This window comes from Anopheles funestus, chromosome 2RL (assembly GCF_943734845.2).
Source record: "Anopheles funestus chromosome 2RL, idAnoFuneDA-416_04, whole genome shotgun sequence".
NCBI classification, from domain to species: domain Eukaryota; kingdom Metazoa; phylum Arthropoda; class Insecta; order Diptera; family Culicidae; genus Anopheles; species Anopheles funestus.
In genome coordinates, this window is record NC_064598.1 from 45287845 (window position 1) to 45311478 (window position 23634).

Consider the following 23634-nt stretch of genomic DNA (forward strand, 5'->3'; position numbering starts at 1 on the left):
ACATACACACACACACACGTACAGGTTTTCAAAAGGTCGGTGACAGGTTACCAAATCTCGCGTAATGATTTCATCAATTCGGTGTCCCTGAAAGGTCTTTTTTTCTGCTTGAATTTTGAACCTTGTTAACGGATGTTGGGCATTGTTGGTACGCTGTTGCCAAAATCAACTACTTTCCCGTGGGCTATGGTGTCAGATTTTTGTTCTTGTTGTTCTCGCATTTATCCAAATCCCTTGCTTTAAATTGAAGTTTTCTCAATTTCCAACCCTACAACCCTTAAACTTTGTATCAAGTCACATCTTCACCGTACAACACATCTTCCTACTCATCCGTTCCATGTCAAAATAAACCAAAGAGACACGCAGTGATTTATGATATCTTCTCCGATAAACAAGGAAACTTTACTGTCACAGCATAAAATTTAAATAACTCCATCGACACTATCAACACCAGTACTGTGCGCGCCAAAGTACCAAAAACGGATTTTATCACACTCAACCTCGGTAGAAGGAATCCCGTTTTTTTGCTATAACTCAGCCCAACATAAACACACTCGGTGCGTACATTACGAAACACATTTCGCGACGATTAATGACGCTTAATAGCGCATAATATTAGCTAATTCCGGATGCTGTTTCCACCGGCCGATCAGGCGTACCAGCGTTGTCGCACAGATTGCCCCTAGCGGGTTTCAAAGGATGGCCGCGTAAGATTAATTTCTTTCGTTTGTTTTTACAACCGGCCACACTTATTTTCCCAGCCCTTCCCCAAAATGCTCTTCTTTCCCCTCCTCACCAACCAATGCCGATCAAATCATTCACGCACAAGGGCGTAAGTGAAATCTGCGGCAAAGTTCCGGCAATAACATTAAAAATAAAAGTAAATTTATTGGTAATAAAAACACATTTTCCCATCCTTTGGGTAAGTTCATGGATGGGGAAAAATGAGGCACCGTGGTGAGAGGTGACGGAAGGTGCTTGAGAAAGTAAATCTGTTTTTGATTTACAGTACGTTGACACTCGCCCCACTGCGGCTAGGCTCAAGCTGGACAGAGCAAAAACAAGTCAAACATTTGATACGATCGGACACTTCCCTTTAGAGAAAATGCTTGCAAGATAACAGTCAGCGGGAAAGCGAAAGAAGTGGATTTTTCTTTACAACGTCTTACATCACGTACAGTCATCGAATGTTCGGTTAGCTCATCTCACATAGCGTCCACGGGAATGAAAGGAGGACCTTCATTCTCCTTCGTTCAAAGCCACCCCCGAGGCAAAGGAAAATGACAAGATAAAAACAGCAGCAACATTGTCACCATTTGATTGATAATTATGACAGCGATAAAACGAAACGATCGAACGATCTGGTGTGCAATGTTTCTTCTGCGGGAAGTTTCTCAATTTTTGGCTTTACGCTAACAGGTTGGGTGGGGTCGAAAAACAAAAGTATAATGGCTGGAGGCAGAGGATAATTTTCCCTTTTTAACGCACTTGTTCGCCCTCCTAATCATCGGCTTATCACACTCGCCCTCGGTTAACTAGGGGAAAGAACATGTTCTAGCTTGAAGCAAACATATCCTTTCTAGTCAACTGACCAATCGTTTGTACTTTATACAAATCTGATGCGGAAGTGCTCCTCTGCCACAGAAGATGCTGACTTGGTAGGGTTTATTTTAGTCTTTAATAACCGGAGTATATTACAAAACACAAGAAAAATATATGTACATGAAGCTAGTCAAAAAGCTAGGGTTTTCAAGCATCGTAATTACAGAAAAATAAATTATCTTGAACAATAATATATTCTAAAATACTAATGCAATACCAATTTTTGTTACAGAAGCGAAGAGATAAAATAAAAACCGTTAAAGAGGATTTCAAGTTTGGATGAACAGCAAATTTTAAATTGAAAATACTTTTTTTTAAAGTATGTAATATTTTCTTAAATGTTTTGTTTTGAAAAAACATCTAAAAAAACATTTAAAAAACACAACGTGAACATGAATGGATGACAAACAGGGTTGACAAAGTACATTTAATAATCCTTACATCAATTACAGCATTGCTGCTTCCATAAGAGTATTCTTACTGAAACTAATGTTACTAATGCTATTTCTTACAGCAGTATGATCCAAGGATAAGATTCCTTAAAGAACTTTGCCAACTTGTGCCGTAGGATTTCTATTTGGAGGTATACTGCCGATAATGTTCAATCCATCCGTAACTTTAACAGTACGCGTGGAATTTTGTTGTTCACCAAGTACAAGCTCTCTGATGTTCTTGCAGTCCTATCGATCAACGTTTTCAACCAAGAATAAGTTGTTAAAATGGAGCTTTTTTTAACTATTTTTACATTTCTTACAATTTTATTTTCTTTTCGTGTCAAGTAATAGTTTTTAACAATTTCGTGTACTTTAATATTTTGTACTAATTGTATGTTTCTTTTGTGAAATCTATTTTTCATTTTATGTATCTAATTTTTGTGTGTGTGAGAGAGAGAACATTAGAAATAAAAAAAGATACAAATTTAAACGAGATTCTTGCAAGCTTTGTTTCGTTTCAAAGGATCTTCAGAGGAACCATTCTTCTTATAAATAAAGTCGTCCACAGTACCCCAGTTCATTTCAAAGGATCTTCAGAAGATCCATTCTTTTCATAAACCATGTCGTCCATAGTGCTACAGTTATATCCTCGTAGAAGATGCACCTATGATATAGATCATATCATCATATTATGTATTGTGTGGTGACTTTACATTATAATATTTATTTAAAACGGGCAAAAATGGAGTATTATCTTTTAATCCCATTTGTTTGAAAACTCAACTGTAGGCTTGTAACAGGTTTCGACCAAACCTACGTTTTTCCTTTTGTCCGTTTTGATCATCGTACTGTCTTCCCTTGCGTTCCATCACTTGTTGAAAATTAGCGAAGCGCGGATATATCTTTCGGATTTAATAAACTTCGAACACTATTGAGGCCTTACCAGTGGTCGGGGGACACTCAACGGTCTGGATATAAACGGAGAATATAAACACAGGTTGGATACGTTCTATGCCAAGTCCAGATTAAATCTGTCTTCCTTTGGCCTGGTACTTTACTATACATATATCATTCTAAAAGTATGCTTAACTTTTGACGCCTCTGTCGTTTTTGAGCGGAGCCTCCCGGGTTGACCTATTTCCTCGCACCTCAACGCATCCGACAGAGCGCGGACATGTTTTGCTTTGCTTATCGCCTCGTAAACAATTTTGGGCTTCGAAACCCGGGTCAGTTTTGATTTTGGTTTGGTGTCATAAAAAAACATTCGCGTTCTACCTGCTAATGTGTCCCGTGGATGTACGTAACGCTTACGCAGCACATGCGTGTAGTCTACTTGCGTTGCACCTGTTTCTCTACTGTCTTTATTTACTTCTCTCTAAGTTGCTTTCGAAAGTTATTATAAATTTAACTTTACATTCCCGTAATGTCAATTTCTTAAGTAGAGAGCCCAATGTCGTTTTTATGTGATAGCTGGTATTTTAATACTACAGCTGTATAGTAGAATAGATATTATCTTCATGTACTTACGAAGAACATCTGTATGCACCATTGTATGTCAGCATATTCAATAAAAAATAAAAAAGCGATGAAAATGCACATTAATTACTCGAAAAACAATATTGTTTAAATGCGTTTTGTTTATTTCAAGTTTTATTCATATTCTTCATACATTTCTATGCTTAACTGTTATACGATACAAACTTATTCTTTGATTCTCAATTGAATCGTTTCGTTTCCTGCAGTCAATTCACTCTCAACTCACTTTCTTGTGTGTCTTTTGTTTCCTTGACCTCCTATTGTGTATGTATTTTATTTGTAAAAAGCAACCATGCACGTTTATCGTACATAAGTTCTTGTTTGAAAATTAACCTTAACATATCGGTTATAATTTATTAATTATAACTTGTTGTTGCGGGACTTAACAATAAAATTGATGATAACTTCGTGGTTTATTTCAAGTTGTACTGTAATTGTGAAATTAAGGTCGCTTCAAGTACCACAATATATGACTGGAAAACAATGGTTAAACATGAAAATAGCAGATCAGACAATGGGTATTTTATTGAAGAGATAGGAATAAAATGAATGCCACGTCTCATTAGCCATTTCACCTCTAAGCGAACTTTCAAACAGAAGACTTTTTATAAACGTAGAAATTTTTTCTCCTCCAAATTTTAATATTTGTTGCTGCAGTAAATCCAAAATAGCATTTTCTTTTTTTGGATTAGAAAGGTTGCCGAATTTGGCTTCAATTAACGCTTGCGCTACTATAAAGCATCTCCGTTCAATTGCGAAACCAAAAATACTTTTACCCGCGTAGACAAAGGTATAGAAACAATCTAAATCGGATCGTTGTTGAAGGTATACAAGTATATTGGCCGAGTATTTATCATTTGATTCATACAAAAGTTGTTGAAATACATTCAAATGATTCATGATGTTGTTTGGAGTAAACCCAATCTCAAATAAGCTGTGCAACATATACACGCACCGTCGGTTGATGATGTTATTAAACAATTCCATGCCTACTTGACCTGCATCGAAGGCTTTTTTCAAGAGAAATTTAAATACCGGTGTGCATTTTTCGTGATTGAATCCACTGATTTCTCGTGATTGTTCCATACAATTATCAATTAATTTGACGGTAACTTTGATATTCGTCTTTTGCAGTATGTAACTTACCATTTTTACGTGGCCGTAACTTATTGCTAAGTACAACATGCTTTCTGCATTGCTTTCTAGTTCAATGCTATATGACCAGTCTTTTTCACAGCAATCATCTTTAAATGGAATCTGTATTCCAAACGTTTCATTCCCGCCTTGTTCGTTCATATCGTCGATAATATTTACATCTTCAATGTATTCAATTTTCTCTTCCACACAGAACTCATGGAAAAACTGTTTAAACACTTCCAGTTGATTATTTTCAATTGCACTTTCAATACATTGTAGCAGGTTTCCTTGGTCAATAATTATGCGGGACAGATGAGGATGATATTTAACAACACAATTGGTAATTCCATAAGAGTCTTTCTCTAATGATGTCATTAGCAATCGTTCGGCATTATCATCCAAACCCAGCTTCAGTGGATCTGATTTTGTAATTAACTGACGAAACATAGAAACACTGCCTCCAGATATAACTTTTTCCAACACCGAAAACGAATTTAGCTCGGCATGTGGAGCATAAATATCAACTTTCTTCTCTTCTGTTAGAATCTTTGCCACACGTTCGCTTAGTTCTTCTGCTAAATCAATTCGATCCACCAATTTAACAAAAGTGTTCGTATACTTACAAGCCATCTCAAGTAATACATTTATAGAATTGGAACACACCTGTTTCAACAAATTGTCCATATTAGGTTTTACACCACTTTTAAAGAGCAACTTTATAACTCGCTTCTTGTCCAGAACAAATGCATAATCTAAAGCTGTCCATCCACAAAGCTGATCAGTTTTATTATATTCTTTACAAATGATCCTTTTTATTATAGAATTTGGAAAACCATCTAAATATTCTGCAAAATGCAATGGTAAGCGGCCAACCATGTCCGGGACAGTAACTGCAGAAGGATTATTGAGCAGAACGTTTTCAACCGGTGCATAGTATCTGTTCACCAGTGCCAAGTGTAAATCACAACCTTTGCTTTCTCGAAGTATAAGTCGGTCAAAAAATTCACGGGTTTTCTTTAAAGAATCCGACCAAATCGTTTGTGAGTGAAAAATGCTCTCGTCTTTAAATCGTTTTCTGTTTTCGAACAACCAACAAGCAGTAAAATACTCTGCAAATTTTCGATACAGGAATTGAGGCACTCCATTTTGTACCCCAAGGACGATTCCCGTTTTTTCATCGCCTTGGTTCACTTCTTCCATTATCTCGTTAGCATGCTTCCATTCCGTCTTGGACAATAGTTGTTCTAGATCGTTTTTATCGAAAAGAACGCACATGGCCAACAGAATGTGCTGTTCCTTTATTTCTTTTTTAAATTGATCTTCGTATGTGTTGATTACAGCCGTTGAACCAGTACAAACATTCGTGGCTTTTTTATGTGTGATTAAAATTTGTAACTCCTTTTCAATAATATTTTCAATCAGGTCGAATTCATCCAACATCTTTTGACGAACGCAGGAATAGATCGAATGCCACGTCTCATTAGCTATTTTACCTTCAACGGAACTTTCAGATAAACGACTTTCTATAAACGTAGAAATTTCTTCTCCTCCAAATTTTAATATTTGTTGCTGCAGTAAATCCAAAATAGCATTTTCTTTTTCTGGATTAGAAAGGTTGCCGAATTTGGCTTCAATTAACGCTTGCGCTACTATAAAGCATCTCCGTTCAATTGCGAAACCAAAAATACTTTTACCCGCGTAGACAAAGGTATAGAAACAATCTAAATCGGATCGTTGTTGAAGGTATACAAGTATATTGGCCGAGTATTTATCATTTGATTCATACAAAAGTTGTTGAAATACATTCAAATGATTCATGATGTTGTTTGGAACAAACCCAATCTCAAATAAGCTGTGCAACATATACACGCACCGTTGGTTGATGATCATAAAAAACAATTTCATGCCTACTTGATCTGCATCGTGGTCAACGAGGGCTTGTTTTAATAGAAATTTAAATACCGGTATGCATTTTTCGTGATTGAATCCACTGATTTCTCCTGATTGTTTCATACAATTATCAATTAATTTGACAGTAACTTTGATATTCGTCTTTTGCAGTATGTAACTTACCATTTTTACGTGGACGTAACTTATTGCTAAGTACAACATGCTTTCTGCATTACTTTCTAGTCGAATAAAATCGTTTCCGAAACAGCAATCATCTTTAAATGGAATCTCTATTCCAAACGTATCATTCCCGCCTGGTTCGTTAATATCGTCGATAATATTTTCATCCTCAATGCATTCGATTCCCTCTTCCACACATAACTCATGGAAAAACTGTTTAAACACTTCCAGTTGATTATTTACAATTGCACTTTGAATACATTGTAGCAATCGTTCGGCATTATCATCCAAACCCAGCTTCTGTGGACCTGATTTTGTAATTAACTGACGAAACATAGAAACACTACCTCCAGATACAACTTTTTCCAGCACCGAAAAAGAATTTAGCTCTGCATGTGGAGCAAAAAAATCAAGTTTCTTCTCTTCTATTAGAATCTTTGCCACACGTTCGCTTAGTTCTTCTGCTAAATCCATTCGATTCAACAATTCAACAAAAGTGTTCGTATATTTAAAAGCCATCTCAAGTAATACATTCATAGGATTGGAACACACCTGTTTTAATAAAATGTCCATATTAGGTTTTATACCACTTTCAAAGAGCACATCTATAACATTATTCTTGTCCAGAATAAATGCATAATCTAAAGCTGTCCATCCACAAAGCTGATCAGTTTTATTATATTCTTTACAAACCATCCTTTCTATTCCGTCAAAACCATCTAAATATTCTGCAAAATGCAATGGTAAGCGGCCAACCATGTCCGGGACAGTAACTGCAGAAGGATTATTGTCCAGAATGTCTTCAATTTGTGTTTCGGATTCGTTCACCAGTGCCAAGTGTAAATGACAATCTTTGCTTTCTCGAAGTATAAGTCGGTCAAAAAATTCGCGGGTTTTCCTTAAAGAATCCGACCAAATCGTTTGTGAGTGAAAAATGCTTTCATCTTTAAATCGTTCTCTGTTTTCAAACAACCAACAAGCAGTGAAATACTCTGCAAATGTTCGATGCAGGAATTGAGGCACGCCATTTTGTACCCCAAGGACGATTCCCGTTTTTTCATCGCCTTGGTTGACTTCCTCCATTATCTCGTTAGCATGCTTCCGTTCCTTCTCGGACAATAGTTGTGCTAGATCGTTTTTATCGAAAAGAACGTATAAGGCCAACAGAATGTGCTGTTCCTTAATTTCTTGTTTGAATCGATCTTCGAATTTTTTGGCTGCAGAGACGTTAACAGCAGAATCGGTAGCTCCTTTTTTAGCTGTGAATAATATTTTCATCTTTCTACTTACAAACTCTTCAACCAGATAAAGTATGCCAAATTTTGTTTCGTACAACATTTCATCCGATATTGTGTGTGTAAATTCATTCACACGCTTCTTTATTTCGGGTAATAAGATAATCTGAACCATGTACAGCAACAATGGAATTCTTAGCATATCTTTCAAAACATAGTAGAATATTTCAAACAGCTCCTCGACTATATCAATTTGATGATCCGTTTCGTAATGCTCATAACCATCTAATTTGTTATTAAGAAATATGTGAATGGAATTCTGAATATCTTTCTCTGAAAATAGGTTTAACCCATACATTCGACATTGTTCGAAGGTTTTCTTCAAATCATCTTTGAACCCGTAAGGTCGACTAGACAGGAATAAAGATCTGACTCCTTCAAGATGAGAGAATCGACCGAAACACTTCATGACCACATCCTTGTACCATGGCGCGGTCTCATCGAATCCGTCCAGTATTAACACAATCTTCTGATGGTTAAACTTTTCCTGGAACAAGCGCAATTCGATCAGATCTTCCATGGAGAGCATGTTGGTCTTCGATTCATCCAATACTATTTTACTGCTTAAAACTGTCAGCAGATTTGCACAAAGATCGGCCTCTTTTCTTATAGTATCAGTCTTTTTAATGTCGCTTTTGTTGATACTCGGTACGAACAGCGCTAAATGTATGTATCGATACAATAACCTCACAATTTGTGTATCGTTTAGATTTTCTACATTGCTCTCTTTCAACAGTTTAAAATCGGTCGAAAATTCCATCGCGATAAACTTGATAATGTAGAGAGATGGATCGAAAGTTGACAAACAATAGGCTAACGAGGTAAAGTAGGTGCTTTTACCGAATCCTGCATCGTTCAGGAAAATAAACACCTTGCCTCTGTCAGTGTCTTGAAAATCTGGTGGAATACATTCTTCGTCGTTCGCGGCTAAAGCTGCCGCTCCCTCTTCCGATGAAACCACATACATCCCTCGTTTCGACGTCAAATCCAACCCCGACTGCTCATAAGGAACAATATGGCGAGGAACGTACCAGTGTTTAATACTTTTATAATTCATCTCATTTAAATTGTGGTCTATTTTCATCCTCAATTGGTCACATGGATCTAATACATTTAATAAAAAGGTTAAATCGTCGCTTTTTTCCACAATGCTGCTCAATGCCGTTGTTGAACCAAAAATCGGTCGTTCAGCTTGCGTGTACAAATCTGTCGAAGCTTTATCTGAGAGATCATTCACAACAATTCTATCAGAAATATCTTCATCTTGTATACTTCCATCAATATTTCCTACAACAACGATCTTTTGACGATATTTTTCTACTAATTCCTTCATCTCATTTATGGATGTATGATCGTGCTTTCCTAATATCGTTACCACTTTGATAGTAGGATGATTTACATCTCTAAGATACAACAGCAAAACCTTGAGGACATCATTCATATCTTGCTGTCTTGCATACTTTGTGCTATCAATGAATATTGTTTCATATGTTAATAGCGATAGCGCTTGAAGTAAAATGCGAGAGCTAACTGTCAAATCAAGCGTGCTGTTAAACTCATAAATTCCAGAACCCGAATCCTTTAGAAATTGAAACAACTTTAATTTTTCCAAACTTTCCGGCTTTACTTCAATATTACGATGTTTTTCGAGGACTGCCTCCCGATGGTCTTCTGACAAACGCATCAGACCACTAATGTTTTGGTTGAGATGATTTTCCAAAAACCAGTTTTGCAAACGCTCAAGGTCTACGCCATAACGTGGGTTGCTGTAAATGCTATTATTCAGTAAACCCACGAAATCATTAATTATTATTTCATGTTGAGCTTTATCACACCACTTTGGCAACAGGTTCATAGCTTTTAGACGTAGTTGTTCTTGATTTTTGGAGTTACATATAAGCAGAAATTTACTAAAGAACTCGTATTTTTTCTCATAAAATTCCGAATCTGTGTTAAGTTCCTGTTTATACATTATTTTTAATTGTTCGTTTAGATCGGGTATTTCACCGTGCAATTTATAACATGTTGCTCCTATAGCTTCACAAAATTGTAAACTATCATCTTTTTCCGGTTCGATTTCCGTAAAATAGAATTGAACGTTATTATGAAGCACAGCATTAGTACATATGACATACCGTGTTATACATTCATCATTTTGGGTATTAGATTCACCTTTTGTTAGTTTCTGATTAATCTTAAGATATGACAAAAAGTACACGGGAATCGAGAATTCACCACTAGTGGCGCATAGATCTTTTTTTTTAATAAAAACGTTACTGCTTGTTGTTTTTCCAGCATTTAGTTTGTGCTTCGCTTGTATGCAGAAAGTGAAAAGTCCTTTTGGTGATGAGAAATAAAACAGGATGTCGTCGAATTTTCCTGCTTCTGCTACTTCCACTGCAACTATAAAGTCGTTCTTTTGTTTGTTCGTTTTGATCGTTTTTGATTCATGTCGATAATTAGTTGATTTGTTAAATTGGTGGAGAATAATCGTAATGGCCAAATATGTGTTATACCATTCGCCATGTATAGTAGATTTCGGTTTCGATACCTCTATGACGGATAAGAGATGTTGTTTCTTTAAAGATATATTCTTGTCGACGGGTTCATGATGTTCCGTGGCTGTAATGCTGGAATCAACGAAATAATAAGAAGAATAGATAAAATGGAAAGATACGAATAAATGTACTGTTCGCAGATGGTCTTCCTGTGATGGAGTGACGAAAAAAACAAATACCGATAGAAATCGACCCGAAAGCAGCATTTTGCCACACATGCAATTTTTTGTACACTTAAAATTCGTAACATCTGCTTTTTTGAATATGGTCAACTGCTTTTGAAAATAATTGAAAAAGTAGCAGACGTATAAAGTCTTAAATGCAATTTTTGTAATGAATAATTTTCCATAGTTTAATGCACGCCTTTAAATATTTCTTCTCCAAGACGAAAATTGGTCTACGCAAAATAGTTTGACGATCACTTATTGTTGTACTAAGAAACACAATTCATGCAATTCAAGCAGAGGATTTTTACGAAAATCCATTAAAAGCGGTACTCATTTAGAGGCGGTGAACTGTATTACAATATGTTAACACACATTAAAAAAATAGTTATACATTCTTCTTCTATTTATGAGGCTCTACAATCTCAAGGGAGGTCTTGGCGTGACATTGTTAGCTTTCCTTGACTGTATTTGCCAGTAGCAGGATAGTCAGTCCTGGGTACGGGGGTTTGGCCTGGACGCCAAGAAGAAGAATCGGCAACACCATCAAGATCGAAGCATCATCTAAATCGACGCATCAGCAAGATCGACGCATCGGATGCACCCGCGATTAAAAAGAAGTTTTAAACAACGTGAATGAACACCTCCCCTTCGTAACTCGTATATGACATACGTAACTGTGAATACAGCCTTCTGGAACTGTACACAATTTGATAAAAATGGGCCTCATGGTTTGTCGAGCTGAACATTCCTGATGAACTTTGAGTTCAAATCGAACCTTCGCCAGAATAAAAATAAAAAGCATTGTGAAAGCGTAATCTTTTTAAAAATATTATCTATACCTTTTCAACTGGTTTCTTTCGTTGTCCGGTACAGGATTTGCGTTGGATGTATGCGGCATGGGTTCATCGTTTGTTCGCGGTGCTTTTGGTGCTTGTGAAGGGGTAATGTCGCTGTTAGGTCTTTTGCTCATTTTAATTCTGGAATGACAAAACATTGAATTATTAAAAGGTAAATAAAGCATTTATCGATTCTGTGTACCGTTTGAAGGTGTACTGAAAGTCTGGTTGGTTTATCTTCCGTACTTCCTTTGATATCTCCTTCTATTTATATTTATCTATAAAATTCTCGTGTCGCGGTCTGATGTTTTTGTGCAAATTCCTCCGAAACGGCTGCACCGATTTGAGAATGAGAATAGGTTTTAAGTGCTTTTCGTTTCACTGTGTGACCTGTGGCCAATGTTATGCGTTCTTTTCTGCTTCTTATTTGCGTCTATTGGCAGCTGTTACTAACTGCTATCAAGTGCTATTCGATTTTAGTAACACGATGAATGCTGAATACTGCTGAAACGAAAAAGATGTAACGAACAAATCAATCAAAACACACAAGACGTTTTATTTGTGCAATTTTATTCAACTAGTGAATCGACCCGGTTACAGGGCTACGTAACAGATCTGCGTAATGCTCAAACACCGAAGTTCACATGGATTACCGTGGAAATAGACGTAGAGCGACATTTCTCGCGCGACATTTCTCGTCAATATTCGATGAAATGCGATGAAAAGTCCATAGGGTAAGTGTACCAATTATGGACGAGTTTGTGCAGCGTTTTCACAAGAACGACGTTTGTGGTAAAACTGCTTAACTAAAATTGGTAAACAAGAGTCCAATCGATAGACACACGTTTTTTACGTATTTTCGTTTTTAAATTTTGTAATTTGAACATTTAAAACAAAAGTTATAGTCATTTTCGTAAACCTCTTCAATGCACCAATTGTTGTGCTATGTGTTCCAATTGTTGTGCTATAGGTGTACCAATTGTTGTGCTAGTCCAAAATCACCATTTGAATTGATTTCACTCAAGCTAATGGGTATAATAAGGAAACTTAATGTTTTTTAGGAACTTTTGATAACTAATATCACTCAAAAATATAGAATAAACACGTTTTTTACTGATTTTAAAATCGTGGTTTAGAGAGGTAAATTTTGGTTTGATTTGACAGAAATTTGTGAAGTCAGCATAAAATGATGGCAGTAGGCTGTGTGTTCAAAATATCAGTTAAAACTATTTTTTTTTGTAGTGAATAAACAATGTAATAATTCTGTTATTATTGTTTAATTCACTCATTTTAACAAAATAAAGGTTGCCGAAAGTCAATATGCTTACCTCCAATACACGCACTTTGTTTATCAGTGAATTACGATAGCACAAACAACCAACATGAAAATAGCACAACAATTGGTGCATTCCGGTTTTCCATACACCAATTGTTGTGCTATTTTTAAATACGATAAATAATGTATTTCGTATCATTTAATTATCAAAAACGTTGTGGTTCTAGCTTAAGTGAGCCATAAACTAGTTTTTAAAATTTTTTGATGTCGATTTTGGGCTCTAGTTTCATTAAAAATTGAAAACAAAAAAATGGTCATGTTTTAGACAATCGTTAAGATATTGCAGATTTTTTGACAGCAAAACTAAAAATCGTGATTTTTCGAAAAATAAGCTTATGAAATTAATGAAACGTATGGGAAAATAAGGAAATCTGTTAATTTATGTGAAGAAATTTTTTTGGGACCGCAAATCATCCTGGTTTTTTCATATTATCCATTTTTCCAACGATAGCACAACAATTGGTGCTAGCACAACAATTGGTACACTTACCCTATATAAAAAACAGCATCGAAACGTCATTTCCATAGAAACACATAGAAATATTCCAACGAAGTAGGCACAGAAATGTCTCGCCGAGCGATTTGCTTTGTTTGCAGAATTGAGCTACTTTTGAGAAATGTCGCGCGAGAAATGTCTCTCTACGTCTATTTCCACGGTTAGAAACTATTTTTTTCAATCATACAGAAACCTTTTCTAATGTTATTCAATATAGTCTGACGGTTGCATCGCAACTACCCGTGATCATTGCGACTTGTTATCGGCATGGATTCGTCTGGGTTCTAACCTCAAACGCGCTCATCAAAGGCAGGTCTATCGATTAAGCCTTGTATATTCCAAGTAGCACTTATTCACCTATTAAACCTCAAGCGAAGCACTTTGATTACTTGGTTAGTGTTGTGTCAAAGTTTGACGATACTACGTGTGTTGCTTAAGGTGCAATCCAGTCTTACAGGCAAATCTTCGATACGGGCTACTTAAAGTCGCATGCATTAAAATATGAATCATAGAACATGCCAACTTGCTCCAAACATCAGGCGTATTTCATCTGCTATGACCAAAAAAATGACCGCAGGCACTTGAAATCTGAATTGAGAATAGTTCGTTCTTTTCACGGATTCCAAAGTTGGTCATGGTCAATGTCAGCCCGGCCATCGTGGTTTTGGAATTTCAACCATCTAAAATATCCAATTTACTATATTTTTTAACAACGGACGTCAGAATTGCGCCCAATAATTCCACTACAACCGCCAAACTAGGGAAAATTTAAACATGGAAAATTTTGATGGAAGTCTTAGAAAATTCCGTTTGTGGCGCACTGGGGTCTCTTCAATCCGGATTCCATGATGTGCCATTGTCGATCACGGAAAAGGAATATTTTCGGAGCGCATAAAATGTATTCCGTTTGCTGCAACTGGAGGAAGTCCTCTGTCGGCGGATGAGCGACCATTCTCATGAGCCCCTTCAAAAAGCATGGCGCGTTCTCGAGCGATTTTGCGTTTCGCTGTCGTTGTGTTCCTGTAGCCTTGACTCGATCGCCTGTTATGATGGTGTGTGTCACTTCCAATGCTTCACTATATTGATAACAACACCATGCGCGATAGACAGAGGCACACACGCAATGCACTTTACAATACAATATTCGCATAAATTTTCACTGTATTTTGCACTAAAATCATTTCGCGGTCCTAAATACTGATGATTAATTGTGAAAAACAAGATCCGTGTGAAGAAGAACCAGCGGGAACAAGCAAACACCAAGCGTCTTCCGCAGCGCAACACGCGCATCAATCTTTACACTTTTTAGGGCCAAAAACACCACACAATCGGATGTGAAGGATACACAAAGGGGGGAATGATGACAACATGCACCGCATGATTATTTTTTAACTCCAAAAACAAAGCGCTTTCTGAAGCAAGCACGGAGTGTAGAAAAGAAGCAAACACCACACGTTTATGTCGTTAAAAAGAAGGCACAAAACCATTCCCACTACACAAAAAACAACACACGTTAGCGAATCGCACTGCACCACACAAATGCACTTGTTTTGTAAAATTACGCGCATCATTCATGTACAAACAAATCGAATAACTTCTAAGTCCAGCGATGCGTCCACCCCGGAATTAGCTTACAGCCAACTGCGCAGCCAAAATGGTGTCTTTATGCCAGAATAGGAACGCAACCACATAGATGAATATGTAGGTTAGCGCGAGACGGAAATGTTTTCTTGCCTTTGTCCCACGACTGGTCAAGACTTAGCACGCGCCAGAATAAAAACGCTAGAACATAGGTGCCTGCACTGGTGAGGGCGAGACGGAAACGTTTTCTAAATCCCACAGACTCACAGTCGCTCTAACATAGCGCGCAGCTTTAACGCTGCTTTAACATACAATCAAAGGACCCCTGTTTTCCATACTTCCACATACCCCTCGCGTGTAAATCTTTCAAAAAATTTCTCTCTTTGTCTGCCGGGGGCCGACCGACAGGTTGGTGTAAATGTGTTCGTGTCGCCACGATTTCTGTTCAGTGCGTGCAATCCGACGGATGCCGGATGCGGATGACGTAAGTTATATGAATATTTACAGGGCTGTTACAGAAGTCTCTATTTTAAAACCGCAAAATCCGCGCCAACCCATTTGAAAACCGCGTCAGATTTTCAAATCCGCGCCAATACGAAAGTAACTCATAGAATTATTGAATCAAGGTATTGATAATGAAAAAAACATACTCAGTATTATAGAATAAAATCTATAGTTTTATTTTTACCCGATGTTGGAAGATTTGATACAAAATGTAGTTAATTTACCCTCTATGATGATTAATTGAATAACCGCTTTGTATATGGTCCAACAAATTGTTAAGTCTACACCTTGTATTTCTCAGGGAGACAATGCCCCAACGACCTGTCACAAGCAGGAGAAAAGAAGGATAAAAACAAGAAGTTTGGAAAAAATGCATAAAAGTCGCAGGCAACACCTGCGGAAACAAATAAATATCTTTTTTGCCACCTGCGAGCCACGTCTGTTAATCGGTGTTCGGCAAAAAAAAGTCTTATTAGTTAGCAAATTTCCGAAAAACGAAATTTTCTAACACTGCCAATTTCTAGAATCCACAAAGTTAATAAACAAAATATTTGGTAAAAGTTCGTCATTACGTACTATGCAAAAACTAATAGTTATTCCATATTCTGTGCCTGGCACTACCAATATGCTGGAATTTCATGAAGTCTGATTCAATAGATTAGTTCAATGTTAAAAAAATGTTCAAGAAAAAAATACTCAGTGAAAAGATTGCTACACACTATAATCATACAATTAAAAATTCGTAAATTCGTTTCATCCTGCTGCTTCTCCGTACGAATGAAATTCTTCAATCCACCAAACTACCAACAAATCCGCACGCTTTCTCACTTTATTTGTCTGAAATCATATGTGGCAGAGCGAGAAGTTGGCCAGAGCGAGAAGTATGACACACTCAACCATATTGGAAAATTTCAGCGCGAAACTTTTTTGTAAGTGGCAAAGATGAAAATAGGTGTTCAAAACATTTAATCATTTTTTGCATCGTATGTCCTACAAACAAAATGAGTATGCTTTCCCATTACGTCCACTACATTCAGAATTGATAAAATGGGAAATTTTTCGATTTTGATTATGAGGAGATTTGCTCTGAAGTAAAAATAATAACGATTTTAGACGTTATTTTGTACATTTACGCAAAATCCGCGCCGTTAAAGGGCGGATTTTTTTAAATTTTACGCAAAATCCGCGCCAAACGCGAAATACGCGATAGCTGTTACAGCCCTGTATTTAGCAGTAAAGAAAATGCTTCAATACTATATTTGAACTTCCCCAATCACTTTATGTACATGATTAAAGTTTAACTTACTCACATCAAGGCTGAGGCTGAGGGGCTTTCGATTATCTGATTCACTTCCTCTGTACTTCGGTGTTTGGGCTAATGAAGTAGTCAGCCTAGATGACTTTGAATTATTCGCACCGCACTTGTATTACACCACACTTTGAAACTTTAGGGAGGTTTGTATCTTTCTCCAATAATATTCTTTCTCGCGGTACAATTGTCTATTGCGACAACTTTACAGCTTAGTACAACGCTTGAGCCAGAGACCTCAGACAAAACACGTCCGTCCACGTTGGAGCTGGGCGAAAGAAGAAATCAAAAGATACAGAACACAAGGTACATTGATATGAGGTAGAGTTAATTAGTAAGTGGCGAATATTTATCAATATGTGTAAGTTTACCTTTGTGTCAATGGCCAAAAATACACCCTTACTTCTATAACCTCGTACTCGCATAGGTAGTGCAATTTTGATTGAATTTTGTACATTTTCAAGTACCAAATACATTTTGATTTAGTTCTAAAAGGTCTTTTGACTTCAATCTAATTGTACAATAGTTTCACACTGCACATTAAACAGTTTTTTATTTCGAATTATACTTTTATTCTATCAAACATTTTTACACATTTACTTCCATTACCACCTACCTGTGTATGTGATGCTTTTTATATTTGATATTTGGACTTTTCTGCGTTGAAATGTACCTATAAATGTATTCATTTTTAGCCGTTGTATTGACGTCAAATTTTCAATAAAGTTGCTTTAAATTATTTGCGTTGATTTTATTAAAACAGAATTACTGAACAAAATGTATTACCTATCCGGGTAGGTGATTTTAGAATTAATGGAATACAAATTGAATTAAAATTAAAAGTACATTTAAATAAATTGCAAAAATCTGGTTTTAGCTTGTAAAATAGAAAACGTATTTTTTAGACATTCCGAAAGTTTCAAGACAATAGCTTCGTTGTATTAAATGTTATTAAGATTTACAAGTTCATAAGATACCTTTGTAGGTGGTCATTGAAAAGACGGTTATAAGGTGAATTTCGGTTGGACCACATTGTTCGAATAAGCTAGCTGTCATACCGATCTGCCCTTTTTCCGTGTTTAGCTATTTGCGTTATCTCGCGTGAACGTGTGTCAACAAACTCGTCTTCGTATGTTTGCCTCGTCCGAAGTCGTTCTTGGCTCCGGTTGGACAGCTTGGACGAGACAGGGTATCGGGGGGAGATCTTGCAAGCCACCCCAGTACAAATGCCTTGAAAGGATTCCAACATATTTCCAATCGAATTAATGGATACCGACCCAAGCTACTGAATAAGGGCAACGATCGGAAACTCGGAACATGGAACTGCAGATCCCTCACAGCACCTGGAAGTATCCGCATTCTTTCGGGCGAGGTGAGGGCCCGCGGCTTCGGTATAGTAGCACTTCAGGAGGTGCGCTCTAAAGGACTTATGGAATGCCCGTACCGCAGTGATTGCATGATCTACCAGAGCGGTGGTGAAAAGCATGAACTCGGTACAGCGTTCCTGGTCTAAGGTGCGATGCGAAAGAGAGTAATCGGTTGGTGGCCGATCAACGAACGGATGTGCAGGTTGAGGGTTCGTGGAAGGTTCTTCAACCTGAGCATTATTAACGTGCATAGTCCGCACCTTGGAAGCACCGATGACGATAACGAGATATTTTATACAGTTGTTGGGGAGGGAGTACGATCGCTGCCCACACGACGTCAAGATCGTCATCGGAGATTTTAACGGGAGTAGGCATACAAACCCACCATAGGAAGTTTCAGCTCCCACCAGCTGACGAACGACAATGTCCTTCGCTTAATAAACTTCGCCTCCTCGAAGCACATGACCATTCGCAGCACCTTCTTCCAGCACGCACGTCGCTTCGACTACATCTCAAGATTACTACAGCAGACATATTCCCAGATTGATCACCTTCTCCATCGATCGGAAGGCACTTCTCGGATGTTATCGACGTATGTACCTATAGGGGAGCAAACGTCACGTCAGATCATTTTCTGGTTATGGTTAAGTTATGCCGAAAACTGTGCGTAACCTATTGGTGCGGAAGCCCAATATCAGCCCAATATGGGCTGCGATATCAGCCCACCCCAAGGCTCAACATAGATCGGTTGACCATAGAACATAGAACGCTTGGGGAAGCGTTGCCGGAGGACATCACCTTCGCGATGATATCCCTCAATGATCATTGGCGTATGATGGAGCAAGCCATCAACAACGCGGCCGATCGAACAATTGGCCGCCTAACACGTACCCAAAGAAGGAATGGTTTGATGATGAGTGCAGGCGAACACTATCCGAGAAGATCGCAGCGCGTACCCGCATGCTCCAGCGCGAGACCAGGCAGAACGTGGAAGACTACAAACTACTGAGAAGGCAGCAAATCCGACTCTTCCAGGACAAGATGCGCAGCTTCGAAGAGTCGGATGAGCAGCTGATGCAGCAGCTATCCCAGTGGGGGAGACTCGTAAGTTCTACAGGATGTTAAAAGCGACACGAAGCAGTTTTACTCGCATGAACGCTATGTGCCGCGACAAAGGAAAAATGGAAGTGCTGGTTCGATAGACATCTGAATGGACCAGATGCAGGAGGGACCGCACCGGGTGCAGGAAGCAGTGGAAAGTAGTACTTCTACAGCCAGCATGATGATGACGAAGTGCCCTCGCCATCCTTGGACGAAGTCATCAGTGCCCTCAAACAGCTGAAATACATCAAAGACAGCTGGCAGCGATGGTCTGATGGGGCCTGAGAGGCTAGCCGCCACTATGCATCGGTATTATGATTGTAAGAATTTGGGAGCAGGAAGAACTTTCGGACGAGTGGAAACTAAGAGTTACACAGCTTACAAAAACAGCGACAAACTGGACTGTGGTAACTTTTGAGCCATCACATCCCTGAATGCTGCCTATAAGATCCTTTCCGGAATACTCCTCTGCTGACTTGTGCCCCTTGCCAATGATTTCGTCGGAAGCTATCAAGCTGGATGTGTTGGAGGCAAATCGACCACCGACCAAATCTTTACTCTGCGGCAGAGCCTCCAGAGGTGCCCAGGATACCAGATCTCTATGCACCACCTGTTCATTGATTGAGATCGGACCGAACTATGGAACACCATGCAGCAGTACGGATTCCCAGGGAAGCTGGTACGGCTGTTGAAGGCCACTATGCAGTGCAGGGTGCAGTGCCAACCCGTTCGGCACAAGACGTAGAGGAGTATAACAAGCTCGTTAGCTGAATCAGGTGGAGTCGAACCTGTCGGAGATCGGATGCAGCCGTGGATAGGGGACCGAGTTTCCTGGAAACGGATTGGCGACCTGGCCATGTCTTCGCGACGTGCTCGACCATGAGCAGGCGAAGAAAGAAGAAGAAGTTAGTTATTATTTGATTGATTATTAGCATGTGACGTGACTTTTAATTATTACCTTCGTACTGGTATTAGAACCAATGAAATCTTAATTTATAATACAACATTAATCAAGCTTGATTGCACGGTCGCATTCTGCGAGAGGTTCTTTGGATCGATTTTTTATGATGAATTTTTACGCCGTGGGGTAAAGTAAACAAAAATCTTGGTTTGATGTATTCACTTACATTTAGACCTTATACAACTAGCCTAATCCCTCCTAGAAAAACTTATATGTATGTGTACTAGAATATATGTAAATATGTCTAAATCTATCTATTATTATTAAGTGTCGCTTATTGTTTTTATTTATTACGGTAAGTATTGTATGTTAGATTTCCTATGGATATTTTTTGTACTGTGCCATGGTGGTAGATTTGAAATTCGTTTAAGGCACTTGTTTTCGGGCAGATATTAAATATAATCAGTAAATATGTCTAAATCTATCTATTATTATTAAGTGTCGCTTATTGTTTTTATTTATTACGGTAAGTATTGTATGTTAGATTTCCTATGGATATTTTTTGTACTGTGCCATGGTGGTAGATTTGAAATTCGTTTAAGGCACTTGTTTTGTGTTCGGTCAGATATTAAATATAATCAGTCTTATCAAAGTTATACAGTAGCATTTGATTTTAAAATTCAATTTGGTGTTTCTATTTATGAAACAATAAAGCGATTTGATAGCTTTTTCACTACTGATTAGTTGTTTGTCTAAATGATCTTTAAATGTTAATCTGTTGTCAAAGGTAATTCCTAGAATTGTAAATTAATGTTTCCATGAAATATTCGAGAGGTTTTTTTATATTGCGTTTTGGCTTTCTCATTGAACTGACGCAGCGGATAAAGTACGTAGACTCGGTTTTATCATCATTGATTTTCAGCTTCCACTTTTTGCAACAAGAGACATATTTTCCAATGTCTTGATTAAGGTTTCTTATGATAGGACCAGGAAGTTTAGCTGAGTAGCTCATCGTAAAGTCATCGGCAAACGCAAAACATTTAGTTGACTTCGATTTAGGAATGTCTGATAAGAAGATGTTAAATAAAACTGGAAACAATACGCTTCCTTGCGTTAAGCCAGTAGGAGGAACATAAGAGTCAGATTTGTTAAGAACATAAGGGTCAGACAATTACGATTTATTGAGAGGAATATTGAAGGAATGAATTAAAAGTATAACTTTTGGATGGCAGTTAGGACAAATAAATTTGAAAATAAGACCATGATACTAAACGGTGTCGAAGTCTTTCTCCAGACCAAGCAAAACTAATCCGGTAGATTTTTTTATCGACGCTGTTTTTTATGGTATTAGACAACCTGTTGAATTGGACCGTAATTGATATGCCTCGGCGAAAACCAAACTGAAATGGAGGTATAATCTCGTGATTCGAAAGATGATTAGAAAATAGTTTTTCTATTAAGTTTTCGAATACTTTACTCAGGCCGTTGCTGCGGGAACAAAGTCGGAATGCGAGTTCCGCCGCCGTGCAGTTCATCGCGCAAAGATCTCCGGAATCCTTTGCGCTGGATTCCTTTTGCCTTTAGGCCAATATAAACCAGACGTCAGGCTTTTTTGTGAATTAACCAGAATTAGTTCCTGACGGTGGGTCGTATACTGTCTCTTGCCAGTCTTAGAAACAGCAGATTACCGTGATCGGACGTTAGGCTTGTTCCTAGTCTTTTGTTGGAAAGTTGCTCGGAATTGTTCGGGTCGTACAATTAGCCTTTTCTTCTGATTGTTACGAACAAGTATCTAAATGTGAACCTCCGTTCAACTCGATTGCTAACCCAAATGACCTGACATCCTTGCAAGTTCAGGTTTGAAAGGCAAGTGAAGTTTATTAACAATTTCTTCCTGCTTATATACTAACAATGAATTCTGAGATTTAACAGTAAAAGTGAGATGAAAGAATTAAAACGGGATGGAATCATTTTCCTTACGATAGCACTAAGTATCTTGTTGGGTTTAAATATATTTTCTTGATCATAGCAATCGTAATGCATCTTCAGCATTTTACGCCACTCTTTGGTTGTTATGATTACCTCGTCGGTGCTTGAACATGATCGCTTGAACGTATAGAAATGCTTATGGTTCGTATTACTCCCGAGTTCATCTTGCTCATGATCGTTTAAAGTTCTCGCATGCTCGTTTTATTATACAATGTCGCGTTCGCAAACACACAGGCAACTAAGGAAACTGATTGGTCGGTAGTTACATGGGTTATGTTGGTCTTGGTTTGGTTTGGCATTTGGAATTACCTTAGCTTGTTTCCATATTGTTGGTTAATAAATTAGATTGTAACAAGAGTTGAAGATGAAGATGAAGTATATTAATTCCTTCTTGGAGAGGTGTTTAGTGAGCGGTTGTTTCTAAGGTCGGGTCCAGCGATTTTTTTTACCAGCAGTATATATAATATCAATTGAATTTGTTTGCGTTTACTGAAAGTAGAATTTTTCAACTCTTTTATTAACATAGATTTGTATGGTTTTATAAGCGACTAATAGCTTTGTTCAACATTGCAACAAACCAAATATTAGTTGAAAGCCTATAGTAGCATTGTGTATTTTATTTTTGCGTTATTCACTTCCAGCTCTTCTCCATTCTCGAGCAAATAAACAACCAAAACGAAGAACAACGTACCTCACACAAAAACCGTTTTTCTTTTCGATGCAAACATCCAATTAAATTGAATCTGGAAGCAATGAAACTAAAATATATTTAGGATAAGACACGAAATTAGAAGAACAGAGGATTAGAGTAACGCGATCGAACCAACTAATACCAAAATAATGCGTTGGTGGTACGCACGAATAACATACAAACACATTCAGACATTGTTAGTATATAAGCTATTGAAATTTGTCAATAAACTCAGATTTAATTCAGAACATGAACGCAGAACGCCTCGAATTCTTGAATTAGAATTTCCTTGACCTCTCCTTAGGCATTGCTACTGAATCTCACCCGAGTCTTCTGCCCTCATTCGAAAAGTTATTGTTCGGATTGTTTCACTTTCGCTGTATCAGTTCCCACGTACCGAGAACACTAGCGAGAAGTTCAATGAAGAATTGGCGACAGTCTTTAGTTTTAAAGTTGTTTTTTTCTGCTACAAATCCGCTTTACTCTTACTCACAAGCGAAAAGTTTCGGGTCCTGGTGGTCCTGCAGGAATGGCGGTAGCATTTTCAAACGATCCTCGTACAAGAAAATGTTACAAGAAAAATAAAACAGCAAGAGCTACAATGTTGTTTTATCGTTGTTTTTCCCATCACTTGCACCATACGCGAGGTGGAATGTTTGTGTATGTCACGTTGCAGCACATTGTTGCAATTCGGTACATTGATGGCCGGGGTTTTGAAACAAGG

General features: G+C 37.8%; 1 protein-coding gene and 1 long non-coding RNA gene across 8 annotated transcripts in view; both read right to left on the bottom strand.

The window, feature by feature from the left end:
* Positions 1-3653: 3653 nt before the first annotated feature.
* Positions 3654-23634, bottom strand: part of LOC125763815 (uncharacterized) — a 43998-nt gene continuing 24017 nt past the window's right edge. For 3 of the 5 annotated variants that reach the window (XR_007418403.1, XM_049427357.1, XM_049427354.1), the window contains one exon: positions 3654-4147. Coding sequence is in view for 4 of the 5 variants with exons in the window: in XM_049427357.1 (XP_049283314.1) it covers positions 4080-4147 (68 nt within the window). In the remaining variant the exon portion in view is untranslated. Of the gene's footprint in view, positions 4148-6202; positions 7332-23634 lie in introns of all 5 variants that reach the window. The other 2 variants (XM_049427358.1, XM_049427353.1) reach the window with 2 other exon arrangements.
* Positions 7489-17109, bottom strand: LOC125763819 (uncharacterized). 3 transcript variants are annotated; one of them, XR_007418404.1, is made up of 4 exons: positions 16863-17109; positions 11838-12136; positions 11639-11776; positions 7489-10704 (listed from the first exon to the last, which is right to left on the bottom strand). It is a non-coding gene; the product is annotated as an uncharacterized LOC125763819 (long non-coding RNA). The 3 variants fall into 3 exon arrangements; XR_007418405.1 differs by having other exon boundaries at positions 16859-17109; XR_007418406.1 differs by lacking the exon at positions 16863-17109 and adding an exon at positions 14980-15572.